Source organism: Marmota monax, unplaced genomic scaffold (assembly GCF_021218885.2).
Source record: "Marmota monax isolate L192 unplaced genomic scaffold, Marmota_monax_Labrador192_F-V1.1 WCK01_AAM20220418_F8-fsc00034, whole genome shotgun sequence".
Classification (NCBI taxonomy): domain Eukaryota; kingdom Metazoa; phylum Chordata; class Mammalia; order Rodentia; family Sciuridae; genus Marmota; species Marmota monax.
Window position 1 is genome coordinate 14,202,183 of NW_026693934.1, and position 16,818 is coordinate 14,219,000.

The following is a 16,818-nucleotide window of genomic DNA, read 5'->3' on the forward strand; positions in this document are numbered from 1 at the left end:
GAAAAATTATTCCAATTAAATAAAAACTTGGTCTGAGATAGAGTTAAAATGAATTGATATATGTAACATCTAAGACCTTAAGCAGCAAAATTTATACATGAAACTTGAAATGCTTGGAATTTTAAGTTCATCTTTTTATTCGGTCCCTTACCCTAAAGTGCTGTGGATAGACATGTCAGTCCCCTCACTTCCTTTAGGACTCATTTTTTTTTTTATTATTTTTATTGTTTTTTCTTTTTATTAAGGTCAACATATACAACTGTTTTCACCTAAACTCATTGTTTTATTAAATCTTTTCTAGATTTATCTTAACTGTTCAAATATGAATGCCACATTAACTTTCTTTGTGAATTTCAGAAAGCCTGAGAAAAGGGGGGTGAGAACATTTATTTAGATGCTATTTTGGCCAAAGTTATTCTTAGAAGGAGATTAATTTGCTTTGATAAAACAGGTGGCCACTCATGTGAACCTCCCTATGCCTGCCTCCACCAGACTTTCAGAATCCACCTCCCAACCTTGAACTTGTCAGATTATCAATACTAATAATCACTTGTACTTATTAAGCATCTCCCAGAAGGTAAACTTCACATACATTGTTTCAATTATTTCTGATCACAACTCTGTCAAAAGCCCTGTCTCCAAAAAGTCACATGACTTACCCAAGGACACAAAGATTAGGGATTCAACCCACTTCATCTGATTTCAAAGCTAATATTCTCACCACTCCTCTTACTGAAAAAAATGCTCGTATTTCTCCCTTATTTCCTGTATTCTTCCTATCTGCTCCCCACTGTAGGAACATTGTAAGCTATGCTGCTTAGTAGAAATGCAGGGTCTCAGAAAATATTTGGATGAACTGTAAAGCAGATAGTTATGGCAGATGAAAAGGGTGCCATACCGAAGGGGAGGGATATGAAATAGAGAGAAAAGGCAAATTTTATCTCCATAGGCTACACAGTTCCAGAAAGCTAGCCCTATATCCTTGCTTGATGGTATGCAAGATTTATGAACAGTATTTTAAGCACCCAAGTCAGACCTCTGAAGAAAATAAGAAACTAACAGGAAATAAGCCACTGCAGTGAACCTGACCTTTAAGTCAGGCAAATCTCTATGTACCAATAAAACAATGAAATCCATGTCTTTTCAGTGAATAAAAATACTTTCCAGATTTAGGAGTTGTTCAGCTCTGGATCCTAATTTATATTCATTCTCTGTGACTTTGTTACTTTAGGAAAGTGTTATCTTAACCTGTTTATGATATATGGTTTTGATGATTCATAGCTACTACAAATTTTATAAATACTACAAAGTTAGAACATAAGTAGAAAAAGTTATTTCACTAGGCTGCAACTGGCAAATCCAACTTTTAACTGAGCTCAGGCCCTGACTTAATGTACTTGTTTAATCTCTTCTTATTACATAAATGACAGAAATGTGGAACACCTCATCCCACTGACACTTTGTCTGCAATGCCAATCTCCTTCCCCTCTTCATAATTGAATCTTCAGATAATGCAAGGTTAATCCTAGATGCACATGTCCCATCCCAATCTCTCTTCTCACAATCTGACTCATAAATGTAGTCTGCCTGATATTTAATATATAATTTTTTATGGAGGTTTACAGATTTGGAGAGAGTGCTAATCCCAGGTCTACAGCTATGCAGCAGTGTGATCTTAAGTAACTGACTGGGGTCACTTACTGAGTTTAGATATAATGTATAGGACTGCTTTGTAACTTAAATGAAATATATATGTGTGTATACATATTCATATATAATATCATATATAATGTTAAAGTATATATATAGGTGTGTATGTGTACGTACGTATGTATATATAGACATACAAAATGTTTAATACAAAGCAAGATTATGGTTTCTTAAAAGTGGCAATCTGAAAAAAAATTATCTTCCTTAAATATGTGTGAGTTGACTCATTAAAATGACTGAATTTCAAAAGAGTGGAGTAAATGTTCATTTGACCCTTCGGAGGCTATGAAAAGCTTTTACTGAGATCTCAATAATCTGACCATGCAGTTGAGGGCTTTGGTCTTTAAGTGTTGCACTTGGCCCCAAAGGACATCAGCTCTGCACATGTTTATTCTATTCCAGCTGTTCCTATTAGAGATCGCCCAAACATTCTGCCTCAGTTCAAAGGCAATGAATTCTTGTAAGGATGAGTGACCTGAGTGCACTATTGATGTCTTGTTTAGTTCTTACAACAGTTTCCGAGTCACGTAATTCTTGTGCTCTTTGATTCTCCACCTGCCTATGTGGGTTCTGGTTGTTGTCATTCTGTAGAGGGAAGATTGCCATGGGCAATCTGAATGAGATGTGCAAAAACTAGGAAGGGGAGTCTCTCTAATCCCCTTAGGCATTGAAAGAAGAAATGTCTTTCCCATTTAGTAGTCTGGAAAATTCAATGTTCTACCTTAAGAGATTAGGCCAAAGAGAACTACCTAGTAAATTTCACTGCAGAACTTATTCTGTTGAAGTCAGACACTGTACTGGTACTTAGATAATGGAAATACGAGTCATCAAAGAGTATCTCTTGAAAAGAACACCACACTTTGCATGTCTCTAAGCATCTGACTAAAGATGCCAATTTTGAGTTGAACTAGGGATTCTGTAGGTTCTTCCTGTCACCGTGCTCATCACAGAGCTCAAGAAGGCCCTCAGAAATGCCTCAAAATAAAGACCCAATGTGTTTGGATTTGGGGGTGATGGATGAGAACACCACTCTTCATCCTTATGACTGTCCTGCTAATTGCTGGAACATATTTTGCTATTTTTATATTTCTAGTCTCCCATGCAACTTGAGTTTACAAACTGCAATCGGTTATGTCTTTCCTTTGTTGCTGCTATCTGATAGTAAATACTAAAAGACAATTCTCTTCCCCTCCCCTTAATGTTAATAAATATCAAATTGAAGCCAAAGTGGTGGCACTCTTTTATTAAATGGCCACTTGCTCTCTCTTTACCTTGTCTTTATTTTGCAGTCTTGTTGTTTTATTTTTGGTTTTGTTTTTACCTACAGATGAGCCTTTTTGGTTTGCCTTGTCATCTTGGGGAGCTCTGGTCCCCTGCCTTCTGCACTTTGCTTACCCTTCTTCACTTGATCACTTGAAGCAGTCTGAGCCCCGCTCTTTTCTTCCCTGTGTTAGGGGAGCCCACTACAATGAAATACAGACCTGAGTGCAGTGAGGTGGAAAGCCATGCAAAAGCTAACTCAGGTCCCAGGAGGTTCAAGTCCTAACCCCTTGGGAGGAAGGAGGGCAATTCGCACTAAACAAGCTGGCATTGGACAACTATGATTCACTCTGGCACAACCAAGTCACATTAAAAAAAATAACAAGGTTTCCCTTAAGACAAGGGAATGTTCAGACTTAACATCCCCCTGCCGCTTTACATATATCACATCCCTCCCTCCCTCACTCCTGAAGAAATAACCAAAAACAACTTAAATATTTCTCCTCCACTTTCCCCTAAAATCTAACTATCATAAATGATCATTATTTCATAAAAGAGATGGGGGCATGCTCATTACAATACACATGTGCTTAAACTTGCTAAAATTTGAGTTACTAAAAGAAATAACTAGAAAAGAGATACATAGACAAAGAGATACATAACAAATAATAGTTAATTGGTAGTTCCCTCTACATAGCAATACCACCATTTGTCAAATAAAGCCATCTACTATTTAAGTATTTCAAAATATGGTACTTTTCTACCCCCAGGCAGGTAAAGGTGATAGGGTACTTGTAACTCCAGGGATTTCCCTGTGATGTACTGGAAGTACTAGTGTTTATGTGCTACTGTGACTTGTTATAAAGAACAGTTTTTTTTTGACAGGCATAAAAAGGGAGTGGACAGAGCTTGATCCTACCCAGGTTGAGGTACAAGGCAAGCCTCCCCTTCTGGAGTTCCAGGGTGATGTGGTCTCCACGTTGACCTTCTCCATGGAACAGGACCCCATCTCCTTGCATGCTCTTGAACTTGAGGGAGATCACATCTTTGAGTGTGCTCATCAGTTTTTGATTGAACCTATAGAGAAGTGAGCTTCTGCCATCAAAGTCAGCAACATCCGATTCTGGGCACAAAAAGAGAGGAGGAAAAGAAAAATCAGCATTTATCCTTGGGATTCCTGTTCCTGTTTTTCGATCTTAAGCATTATCCAATTCACAGCAATGTTCTTGTGTTCTGGAAGGTCCCACCTCAACAGGAAGCATATAGACTAGACCCAATCTAATTAGACTCAGAGGAATTATTCATTTATAAGCAACCACCACACACTGAGTCAAAGTGAACTGATCATCAGACTGGAGATAAAAAACTCTCATTAGTGATATGTCAGCCTTTGCTTGAGGGGACAAGTACCTATGTCAGGCTTTACTGTCAGGTGCCTGGTTTGTAACAACCTCTCATGATTTATCTTCCTTATTAATTTGCTTCTGACAGTTGGAATCATTTGATCTCCACATCTCAGTCTTGATTCTGGAGATCAAAAAGAGATATAATTTATTATGCCAACTCTGCTTGGGTCATTCTGTCTTCCCAAAAACCTGTGTTCAGAAGGATTCTGAGGATTCTTCTGAGGTCAGCAGAAAAGAACAGTCAGCAAAGAAAGACTTGATGTTTGAATAGAAAGGTAAATACATTGTATCCTTGCCATTCCCGCCTTGTACTTTGCTGGCTATACAATATAGTGCTTATAAAAAAATTTATTAATTATTAGTTTTTACCTTGTAATTATGGGATATTTTTCTTTCACATAAAATAATAACTACAGATGGGGTACTATGTGATATTTTGACATGTGAACCCTGTGTAATGTTTGAATTAGAGTAAGCATATCTATTTCCGTAACCATTTATAATTTCATTGAGGTAAAAACACTCAAAATATTTCTTCCAGCTTTCTTGAAATAAATAGTAAATTATTATTATCTATACTCACCATATAGTGCAATAGGACACCAGAACATATTTCTCTTGTCTGAATACAACCTAGTACCTCTTCCCATCTCTCCCCTCCCCAGCCTCCATTAACCACTACTTTACTCTCAACTTCTATAAGGTCAACGTTATGGGTTCCACACAGGCATCACATCTTGTCCATGCTTGTCATTCGGTGCCTGGCTTATGTCATTTAACATAGTGTCCTCCGGTTTGGGTATTATTAAAGACAAAAGATAAGATCTTTTAGACAAAATTATGTACTATGCACACATCTGACAAATATATGCCAAAAAAAGCTAATAGAGACTTTAAGTTTCATTTTTCCTATTTTTATCACAAAAATTTTTATGGTAAGCTTTTATTAATTTTGTAATAGAATGAAGGTATTGTACTTGTGCTGCTATAAAATTGATGTGGCTGTGTCCCTATAGTATGCTGTTTTTAAGTCTTTTGGGTATCTTCAGTGGATGAATGGATAAAAAAATGTGATATATATATATATATATATATATACACAATGGAATTTTACTCAGCAATAAAAGAGAATAAAATCATGGCATTTGCAGGTAAATGGATGGCACTGGAGAAGATAATAGCCAAGTGAAGTTACCCAATCCCCAAAAACCAAATGCCGAATGTTTTCTCTGATATAAGGAGGCTGACTCATAGTGGGTTAGGGAGGGAGAGCGGGGGAGGAATAGATGAATTCTAGATAGGGCAGAGGGGTGAGAGAGAAAGGAAGGGGACAGGGGATTAGCAAGGATGGTGGAATGTGATAGACATCATTATCCAAAGTACACGTATGAAGACATGAACTGGTGTCAACATACTTTATATACAACCAGAGATATGAAAATTGTGCTGTATATGTGTAATAAGAATTGTAATGCATTCTGCTGTCATTTATTTTTCTAAATCAATTCTAAAAATCATATATTAGAATAATATGTAACAAAGAGAATGAATTAACCTCAAGATGAAAACATAATAAATTTCTCAAAATAATGCTAAGCAAAAAAAAAAATAGAACAAAAGTAAGGCTATTTCATCATAACTTAAAAGAGATTCATGATGTACTATCTTACATGAGTGAAGTAAAGGCAAATAGTGGCTTGAACTGGATGCAATTGCCTATATTTCAAATCCACTACCCAGGAAAACTCAACTTCTCACTATTTGCTAAGTAATTAACATCCTCAGCTTGAGCATACATAAGGATAAATTAAGCACTTTTTGACCAAGATCAAGAAATATCCTTGTAAATTTAAAAATCTGAAATGAAGAGAAAAATGAAGTCAGACTTGCCTATGATTAATTTTAAAACACAACTTCACAATTTATTTCTATGAAATTAAGTTAGTATAACCAAAAGGTCATTGATGGCTCCAGATTGTAAAAAGGAACTGCCCAAATGCAGAGAGATTTTTACAAACACCTACCCCTCTGAAAACCTTCTCACCCCACCCCATCTGTGCATTTGTGCCTGTCTTCTAAACTGGAGTTTTACCCAAGTGAAATGAGGTCTACAGGAAGCAAACTGCCCTCAATCTCAGAATAATGAGTACCCTGGCATGGGTAAGAGCACAGATTTTGGTCTATAATGGCCATAGAATTTTAGCTTGTTCATCTTGGATAACTTTACCTCTTTAAGATTGATTTCTTTCTTACCTATAAAATGGGGATACTTATATCCATTAGAAAAGGATGCCTCAATAATTAATTGTCTGATACATATATCGTGACAACACATAGAAAACAAGGACATTGGGCCAGACACAATATATGTTTTAAATCCATTAATAGGTCGTAGGAGTATGGGTCATAATGGATTAAACAGAGGGCCCGAGTTCCTAAGTACTCAATTCTAACAGCTGACAACTCCACCTTTTCACCCCAAATGCTACTTTTATTTTTGATTCAATGGCTTACTGCCCAGGGAATGGAAGTTTGGCCTCAAGTTTCTTATTCTACCACATTTCAGCTTCTCACGCTAGTTGTAATGCTGCACATGTGTGTATTGTGTACTCTTGTTCTCTTCTGCTTCTAGTCTGCCACTGCACAAGACTCTGGTAGCAATTGAGTTCGTAGGAGTTTTACTGCCCATCAGAGAGAAGAACAACCACACATAGCCCATCAGAGCTTGTAAAGGTGAATGTGCGGAGTCATGCACACTCAGAGGAGACTGACCCAGTTCAAAGCAGAGAAGGTTCAGAGAGTTTTTCTTAGAGGAAGCAAGAAATATGCTGGTCTTTAATGTTACATGTGGGAAAAGATGGACCCAGTGTCTCTGGGAAGAGAATGATAGGATGAGGACATGAGGTACATCACAGCACTATAGGAGGTAAAGTGGTCATAGGGGAAAGGGCACAAATATCTCAGTTTCCCAGTGTGTTTGTTTCCTGTAGGCTTAGGGACACAACACATTGAGTGCCATTTAAACATTAACTCAAATTCCACCTTTATTCATGGAATCATTTATCTTACTGCATCTCTCACAGGCAGATACAATCTCTCAATTTTGCAATCTCATAGCACAAGGAAGGCCCCCACAATTTGGATCACTGTTTTGTGTTAGAGTACCCCTCAATAAATTGTGTGTTTTACACTCACTCACTGATACCTCCACTGTCTTAGGAACCTCCTGAGAACCACCAGCGCTGAGTACTTAGCAGAGTCTGGGGCAGGACAGGAAGTTCCTGATGGATGTTATAGTGAAAGAGCATGGACCACACTTGCCTGTTATTCCCTGGAAACAGCACTGAACAAAGGCAAGAAGAATGCTTTGTAGAGAAGCCCCTCTGCTGACCTGGGCCCTGGATGAGGCAACTCTGCATCAAAAACATCGGCCTCACTTTCATTCTTTGTGAAGTGGTGCAAAACAGTATATTTATTTAAACTTACAACAGATTGCAGTACAACAATGATGTAATAAGAAAGCTTCTTTCAAAAAGGATGTGAGCGCACACGCGTGCACGCACACACACGATATTTATTATTTTGCTGATATTTTCCCCATCCTGCTCCATTTTATGATCTCACAGTATGGTGGCATTGTCCAAAAAATACTTCATGAAACCATGAAGTTCTCAGTCAAGTTCTGGGTTCCAGAAACTTCCTTTCTCCAGTAACTGTACTATTGAATTTTCATCACCGTCCATCACAACTGTTCTGATCTGCATATCCTTATCGCCAAGGTCTGGCTAGGCTAGTGACTTAATTGATGAAATGTCTTGATGACAAAGGTCACTGTGAAGGAAATACATCTACATGTTGAGAAACAACAATGAAATCACTGTTGGAACCAAAGAGACCAGTGTTTCATTTCAAGTTTGCTACTTAAAAGCTGGGACACTTGAAGCATTTCTTGATTTCAAACAAGCTTTAGTTCTCCTATCTGTGCAATGGGACTTACAGAAACCTACCTTACAAAATCTTTGAGAACTGCAAAAGCTCACCTCTGAAAATGAAAATTCTATTAGTAGTGCAAAAGAATTATTCAGTAGTAAGGGTTTCAATCATGGTATGAAGACACTATGAAGAATGTGGCATTAAGACATTCTGTCCAGGATTGGGGTTCCAGAGAATTCACATCATAGTCATAATTCCCATTTTTCAAATGAGGAAATCTTGGCTCAGAGATAAAAAATTATGCAGTGAGCAAGTGATAGAGGTAAAATCACCCTGACCCCGTGTTAATCAGATTAGTGTCCCGAGTGTGATGAGCTCTTTTGTGAGTGCTGCCCCTCTGCCTATGAAGCTCCTGTGCTCCACTTCACTTATAGTTTGGATCTGGAATGTCTTCCATAAAGGTTCAGTTTCTGGCCTGTGATGTTTTCAGGAGGTGGGGCAAACTTTAAGAGATGGGACCTCATGGAAGGAGGTTAGGTTGGTGGAGGTGTGCCCTTAATTGGGATATTGAGTATTTGGGCCCTTTCTATCTCTCTCTTTGTTCCTCAGCCACCATGAGGTAAGCAACTTTGTTCTATCATGTGCTACAGCCAGGATGTGCAGCTTTACTACAGGCCCAAAACAACCATGGGACTGAAAGCTATGAAATAATGAGTCAATATGAACCTGTTCTCATTTAAGTTGATTTTCTCAGGTATTTTGTCACAGCTATGGAAACCTGGTTAACATGGCTCAATCAGATTCCATCCTTTTCCCTAAGAAGTTCCCCATCCCACATTAGTAACAGCTTCCCTCAAATCATGCTGCTATCTCCTTCATAATTACACTCACATTGGCATTAGTTACTTGTTTGTTTCTTTATTTGTTTAGAGTCCAGCTACTCCAAATGCCAGTGCATCCATTTGGACATGTGCCAGATATGTATTATTCACTGCATTATTTCTAAGTCTAACACTTGGTCCAGAAAGTTATATTGGCCCAAAACACTAAAGAAATAAGATAGTGACAAATTGTGTATACCAGAGCAATGCTACCTGAGCATCCTCTGACTTCCTACATCATCTTCTCCATCCTTTAGTACTGGCTGCCTCTTCACACTAAGAGGTATAGTTTCCTTTGCAGGAGCATGCTCAACCACCTGAGCTGTGATCCCTATAGCCCTCAGACAAACTCCTTAGTGTAGTGAAGAGACATATCTTTATTGAGCATAGACCTCCCCATTGGAACAATGGAAACAGCTAAAAAGAACACTTTACATATCCAGAACTCGGCCAACCACCCTGGACATTTGCAATATTAATTAAATCACACATGGAATGCATCAGCCACCTCACAGATTGAGAAGTACAAGCTGAAGAAAGGTTTTGAAGAAGGATTAAATATTTCCCAAGTTGAATACTTAATACCTCTCCCAGACACAAGGGAAATACTCATCATCCTCAAATTCACTGGGATAAAGCAAATTCAAAATGGTGATAATAAAGACCCATTTTCCTTTTGGTTGCTGTTGAACAAAAATTTTTTAAAAAAAGTCATTTTATGCTGAGTTATTATGATCATTTGTCCTGATTATCTCACTTGGAACTTGATTTGTAGATGGGATCTGGTTTTGGACATCAAACTATTTGGAGTGTTAAAGATACTTCAAGTGTTTAAGATATAGTGTTTAAGATACTTAAGTATCTTGGTAGATTATTACCTTTTAAAAATACAAAAGGAAAAAGGGAAAGGAAAGTGTGTTGAAAAGTACATGAAGGTTAAAGAATGGCTCTTACTGGCAGATGGAGAACATGGTACCATCTTGGAAGGCAGTGTTAAGGGAACTCACAAAATAACTAACAAAACCAAATATAGCTTCTGTTTTCTCTGTCACAACTTCTTGTAAGACACACATGGGGATTTCTTTCTCTGGATTAAGTAATCTTTTCCTCAGGGTATAAAGAGACTAATTAGCACATATCACTTCATTTAGTGTTCTTAACAACGCTGCAAGGTACTGATTTTTCATCCTTTAAAAAATGTGGAAGCTGAAGCTCAGAAAGATTATGCACCTTGCCCAAAGGGATACACAAGGTAATGAGCTGTTTGACACTGAAACCATATATTTTTTCTCATTAAAGAATGGATGGGGAGGGGCTGTCTAGGATTACATGAGAGGTAAAGGACTTGGTGCATTGTGCACAGAACATGCAATGGAGAATTGTGTGTGTGTTTGTGTGTATGTGAAATAAGATGTCTATTTAAATAAAAGGTAAGTTGAAAGTTGAAAGGGGAGATTTATCTTCCTTTACAGTTATTATGCATTTCCATGGGAACCTGCTCATCTGGATTTGCTCCTTCATGATAGGAAAAGTTCAATGGAGCAAGTGGCCTTTCCTGAGAGAACCTGGAAATCACATTACATGGTGGCTTCTTTAAAGTTGGACCTCTCAGCCCCACTGTATCCACTGAACTCAAAGCCTCTATCCTAGTTGACTTTTATAGTCTTGTTTCATTCATACATTATTGCCCACAACAGGGCAGGAACCGGGAATGCAGAACAGGGTGTAGTGACACCTTCCATAGAGGTCCTGAATTTAAGCACTAAGATAGAACTGCAAACCCAAAATTCCATATTGGTAGGCAGCAAAAGAGCACTGTATATTGAGGCTGTCCAGAGGAGGGCTGCCAAGATAGACAGGTGGGGCAGCAAGTCACCACATAATCCAGGTGAAGGCAGTGCTTCTACAGAGTTCTGAAGGATAAGTGGAAATCTGGAAGATGAGGTGACAGGAAAGGATGCTACCAACAGAAAGATGCTGCCATGTGTTCAAAACAAGGAGAAAAGAGAATGGAACTTCATGTTGAATTTGGGAGGCATCAGTCTTGCTGGTGCTGTGGCCTAGAGGTATGCTCTTTGAACAAGCAGTATCGGTATATCCTAAGAGCTTGCTACAAGTACAGGATCTGTTATAGCAACAAACATCGTAATAGTCAAGTTATGGAACCAGCCCATGTGCTCATCAACAGAAGAATGGATACAGCAAATGTGGTGTAAAGACACAATGGAGTTTTTACTCAATCACAAAGAAGAATAAAATTATATATTTTGCTAGTAAATGGATGGAATTAGAGAACATCATCTTAAGTTTAATAAATCAGATTCAGAAAGTCAAGGGCTAATTTTTCCCCTCATATGCAGAAGATACAGAGTGAAAAATTAAATAAAAAGGGACTCACAAAAATAGAAGGGTGATCAACAGAATAAAGGTTAAGGGATCAAGGGGAAGATGGGAGAAAGAAAACATGGAGGAATCGGGTAATGAAATCCATCAAGTGTTTTTAGGTATTATACAAAGATATCACAATGAATCACTCTTTTAAGTATAATTATAATGCACCAAATAAAAAATAATAAATACTAGGGAGAACAATAGAAAAGAGGAAGTAGCCCAGGGAGAGGGAGGAAAGCAGGAAAAGGGGAGGTGGTCGGGAATAAAATGGAGAAAATTATGTTATGTGAATGTACAAATATGTCATAGTAAACCCCACTATTACTTATGATTATAATGTATTAAAAACATAATAGAATAAAAAAATTAAGTATAGGATATGGGAACTCATAACAGGCCAATGGTGATTCTGACATTCATGAAGGTCTGAGAACTTCTGTACTGAAGCCTAAGAATGTCAGAGGCTGTGAGGAACCCACAAAGTCAGGAATGCTATTAAAAGTAAAATCAGGACTGGTAGTGTAGCTCAGTGGTACAGCCCTTGTCTAGCATGCATGAGGCTCTAGGTTAAATCTGCTGTAACAAAATAAAATCCTATGGGTTTTAATGTAACATTGAAGTTAATAAAATGTTCCTGAAGCATTTAAAGTAGGGACACTGCATGATCAGTTTTAATTTTTGTAAAGAGGTGTTTCTTGGTAAACTCATCTGCTTACTTGAACAGTTAGCCACGGTTCTAATCCTGGCTTTTTATCCTGCCCTTTCTCTGTGGAATTATCTAGCTCTGTTGTTTGTAGTCAAGGTAATGAAATCCTAATTTGGGCCTTATGGAAGTTTTTTTTTTTTTTTTCCCTGCCATTAATACATGATGACTATTCTTCAGAATTCTTTATTTCATCTACAGTGCCAGTGACCCAGAACACAGCTGTTTGATATTTATTTCCTGGAGTAGACAGTCTCTCCCTCTTTCTGAAAATTGATTTTTAAGATCTCATCATTGTGAACTCAATTCTTTCCAATTGGTGGTTTATTAAGGTGATGATGCATTGGCAGATTTCTCTAGAATATGAAGAATAGGTCAATTGTGGGTCCAGCAGTCCCCAGGATAAGGGCAGTTCCTGCATCTCAATGGCCGCTCCATTTAGGTCAAGATAAATCCAGCGCACTCTTGCCACCCTCCCAGCAGAATGGAGAAATGTCAGCACTGGCCAGATTTCCCACTGGGCCTATAATTGCTGACCCAGCTGTCATGGCTTGTTTTCTGGAAAAGACAGAGTTCTGGAGGCAAATTCTGGCATATTTGATGGATGTTGGTAGCTTGTCATCAAACTAGCTAAAAAAAAGGGGGGGGGCTGTACTGAAGAAAATATTTCAAGCTCAAATCCCCAGTGAGCTGAGAAGACTCCTGTGTGGGCCTGAGAGAAGGAGTCTGCTTTCTCATCTGCTGGAAACCCAAGCTCCAAGTTGACAGGAGAAACTATCCATTCTCTCTGAGACAATTAGTCCCACTCGGACTGTTTGGTTGTTCCCAGTAAACAGGATTTTCAATACAATTACATTTTGAAGCTTTTCTCATGATACATTATATAAGAAAAAATGATTATTATTCAGACCATAGGCTTCCACCCAAGGCTCAAGGGCTTTGGCTAGCAATCCACAAACCACAACAGTCAGCTCAAATTTGCACACATTCCCCTACCAATTCTGTGATTTTTCCAGGTCTTGTCAGAAACTATGATAACCTCCGATGAACTATAAACAGGATATAAGTTTCCAAGTCAACTGTAACCACTTCTAAGAATAGTCGTTCTCACAAATTTTCTGACATTCCTATGCATAACGGCAGGTAAAAAACAGAATGGGCCTCAAGAAGACACAGAAAAAAAAACAAAAATCAAAGATTGAATTTTAAAAATCTTAATCCTCACCTTAGTAGATGTACTTTTTATTAATAACTTTTAAAAATATTTTTTTTAGTTGTAGTTGGACAGGATATCTTTATTTATTTATCTTATGTGGAGCTGAGGATTGAACCCAGCACCTTGCACATGCTAGGTGAGCACTCTACCTCTGAGCCACAATCCCAGCCCCAGCAGATGTACTTTTTATTTCTGCTGCCAGACTCGTCTTCTTACAAAGTTAGGTTTCTTTTAAATGCATAGATATCTGTGAGCATTCTTAAAATGTGTAATTTATTTGAACTTTTCACTACACTCATAATGTATTCAGTTTTTCATTCATTCATACTTGGAGTCTGTTGGTGGGTATAAGGCACATCCTGTATTCATTTTGGTCACTGTGCTCTCAGATGCCAAGATCAGAAAGACATAGGCCATGTTGTCTAGGGAATCATGCATATGAACATCAACATACATGAATCCCAGTGGCAGAGTAGAATGTAATAAAGGGAAGTGTTATTATGGTCCCTACAACCCATTTCCTAAACAGTGCCTTGTGGAGTGAAAAGGGAGGTGTAAATAGCTAAACAGGAACAGCAAGCATGAAGATGCACTTAGTGCAGAAAATCTGGAAAACTATGGTCACCTCAAGTGACAGGAGCAGGGTGGGCAGTTAAGTGAGAAGTCAGTGGTCACCCCCATTAAGAGGTAGATGAGATAACTAATGAGCTCATTAATGGAATAATGTTGCAGAGATCTTAATCACACCTTCACAGAAGAAAGGGAATGATGAAGGCAAAGGCTGATTGCAGGCAGCCAACCCTTGTGACAATAGCGTAGGTAGATTATCAGATACTTCCCTTGGTTACTTCAACATTTAGGGGTCTTCAGATGCTACACACAGCTAGCTGCTCCCTGGAAGAGTACTTATTTAGTGAAAAATTAGAAATGAGAGTTGCTATTTTTCTGTTTAACACTGGTTGGTACTTTTTCTATAGAAAGATTGTTATGAGTGGGGGAAATCAAGCACTCTTTGTCCATGATTCAACCTGGACACAATCTAAGGAACTTAGAGCTGGAGGACAACATGGAGTGATGAAAAATCACTGCAGTGACTACTTCAGTAGTGAGTTAAGTGTAAAACAAACTGTCAGAGGCAAGGCCTTGACATTCATGTGGAAAACCACTTGTTGCAGAAAGAGGTTGATCTGTTAGGTCATTTCCACTTTTAAGGTTTTCATTAATGTTGCCACCATTAGCATATGAATCCTGGCAATCAGAGATATGGTCAGTCAAATCACACACTGGGACACAGAGCATTAATTCTTCAGGAAAAATTGCTCCCTGTCCTCCCTACAATATAGTCACCTACCAAAAGGTGTTTTGCTCAGACTCCCCATCTGAGTATGTATTTGACTCTTATGGCTTCTGAAAATCAGAATTCCTAAAGGGCAGAAATGATCTTATTAATTTCTATATCCCCAAGCCCAGCAGACAGGGGCTAGTGAGGAATGTTGATGAGTGTTTGATGGAGCTTTCAGAACCTCAATTAGAAATGTTATGAAGAAGTCATTCATTTAGGATAGAAGATCACAGTCATTTTTGTTTACTGTGTTTATGTTGCATATAGATATGCAAATTTTTATCATCGAATATATTTTTCACTCGTGGATTAAAAGCAGACTCCATTCACTGACTGACCTAATTTTAAGATGCTTCTGGATTTCAGTTTTCTCATCTCTAGAGTGACAAAAATAGTAATGGATTATCTTGGAGGTGTTTTCAGCTCAAAAACACCAGGATTCTGAAGGTGGGATTCAGAGCTTCCATGAACCTGCAAGCCCCAGACCAGGTCCAGGGCAGGAACAGCTGTAAGCTGGAATTTCAGAGGTTCCCTGTGATAGGGCCATTTGGGCCTTAGCCCATCAGTGATGAAATTTACAACTTGTTGGCTTCTACCAGGTGTGACAAATGAAAACAAATGATAAGAACAACAATGAGGAGGTCAGCAGAAGCAGAGACGACAGGGAAATTTATTTGAGGAAAGAAAGTATGACTTCAGCTGTGAGGGCAATAAATTTTGGATGATGTTACTTGGCAGTAATTAACCAAATAGGAGAAAGATATTATATAGAAAGGAAGCAACCTGAGGAATAAAATGATGGTTGTAGTTCTTAATGAGACTGGGAAGCCTGACAGATCATTATACTTTATCAAAATTCATAATGATTTTTAAAATTAATTAGCTTCCTGTACATAAAGAAATTCAAACAGAAGACCCCAGAGAAAACTTAATGTAGCCTGCAGTCTCCAGATGGCTGGATTGAAGGTGTTGAAACCCTTCAGGACCAGGTGTGTAAGAAAGCTGACCTCCTTTCTTGGAAGTACAGGGGAGATGTGATCCTGAATAAGGAGGCAGCAAAATGAAGGAAAGTTTAGCCTAAATAACTAAGGCAGAAATAATTTTTGAGTGCTTTATCATATGCCAGGCACTATTTCAAGCAATTAGATGCATGAAACACACACTATTATTACCTCTTTTTTATGAGTAAAGGAATCTGAGTTTCACAGAAGACCCACGATTGCCTAAGATTACATAGCTAGTAGGTCCTAAAACCAAGTTGCTATCTCTGGTAGTTTGAGTCCAGGGCCCATGCATTTATCATTGCATTACCATGCATTTAAAAGTTCAGATTTCACTGAAAATTCTAATGATTAGCAACCAGAGATATTAAAATGATAGTTCAGGCTAAGAATTACCTGACTATCACAGTTAAAAAAGTAAGTTTGAGACAATAGTTTCAAGTTCTGACTCCTCATTCTAACTACCTAGCACCAACAAAAATGTGCTGGGGGTCCTACCCAGAGATTATGATCTGGTCAGAGCAGATAGAGTAGGTATTTTTAAAGATAAATTCTCAGATGATTCCTATGCAAAATTAGGTCTGAGAAGTCAGATAAGGGATGTAGGAGTGGAGATATGTGAGCCTAGGAGTTGTTGGTGCTGGAAATAACTTTATCCCTAGAGCATCTTAGCTGCATAAGCTCAAAAATTGTAGGCTGCTGACTTTGATTTTGTGAATAAAATAATAGTAATCTGTGTATGAAAAGACTGATTGTGGTTTATTTCCGCCAACAAAATTTTCCCATGTCTTGTGATACTTTAAGATACTAATGCTTAAGCATAAAAGGGCATGAAGAACATAAGCCCAAGAACATAAGAAAAATAGAGCACTGGTTAAGACCCTGGCTCAGAGGGAGTCTACATGTAGTATGAATATTGAGGAAATTGATTAGTTAAAAAAATCATTTCCTATTGATAGAAATGAGTCTTAATCT

General features: G+C 38.1%; 1 protein-coding gene across 1 annotated transcript in view; it reads right to left on the minus strand.

Moving 5' to 3' along the window:
- The window catches only part of Cntnap5 (contactin associated protein family member 5), an 824,707-nt gene that overhangs the window by 441,485 nt on the left and 366,404 nt on the right, over positions 1-16,818 (minus strand). Inside the window, exon 5 of the mRNA XM_046463789.2 lies at positions 3,890-4,093. Coding sequence (XP_046319745.1) covers positions 3,890-4,093 — 204 coding nt within the window. The remainder of the gene's footprint in view (positions 1-3,889; positions 4,094-16,818) is intronic.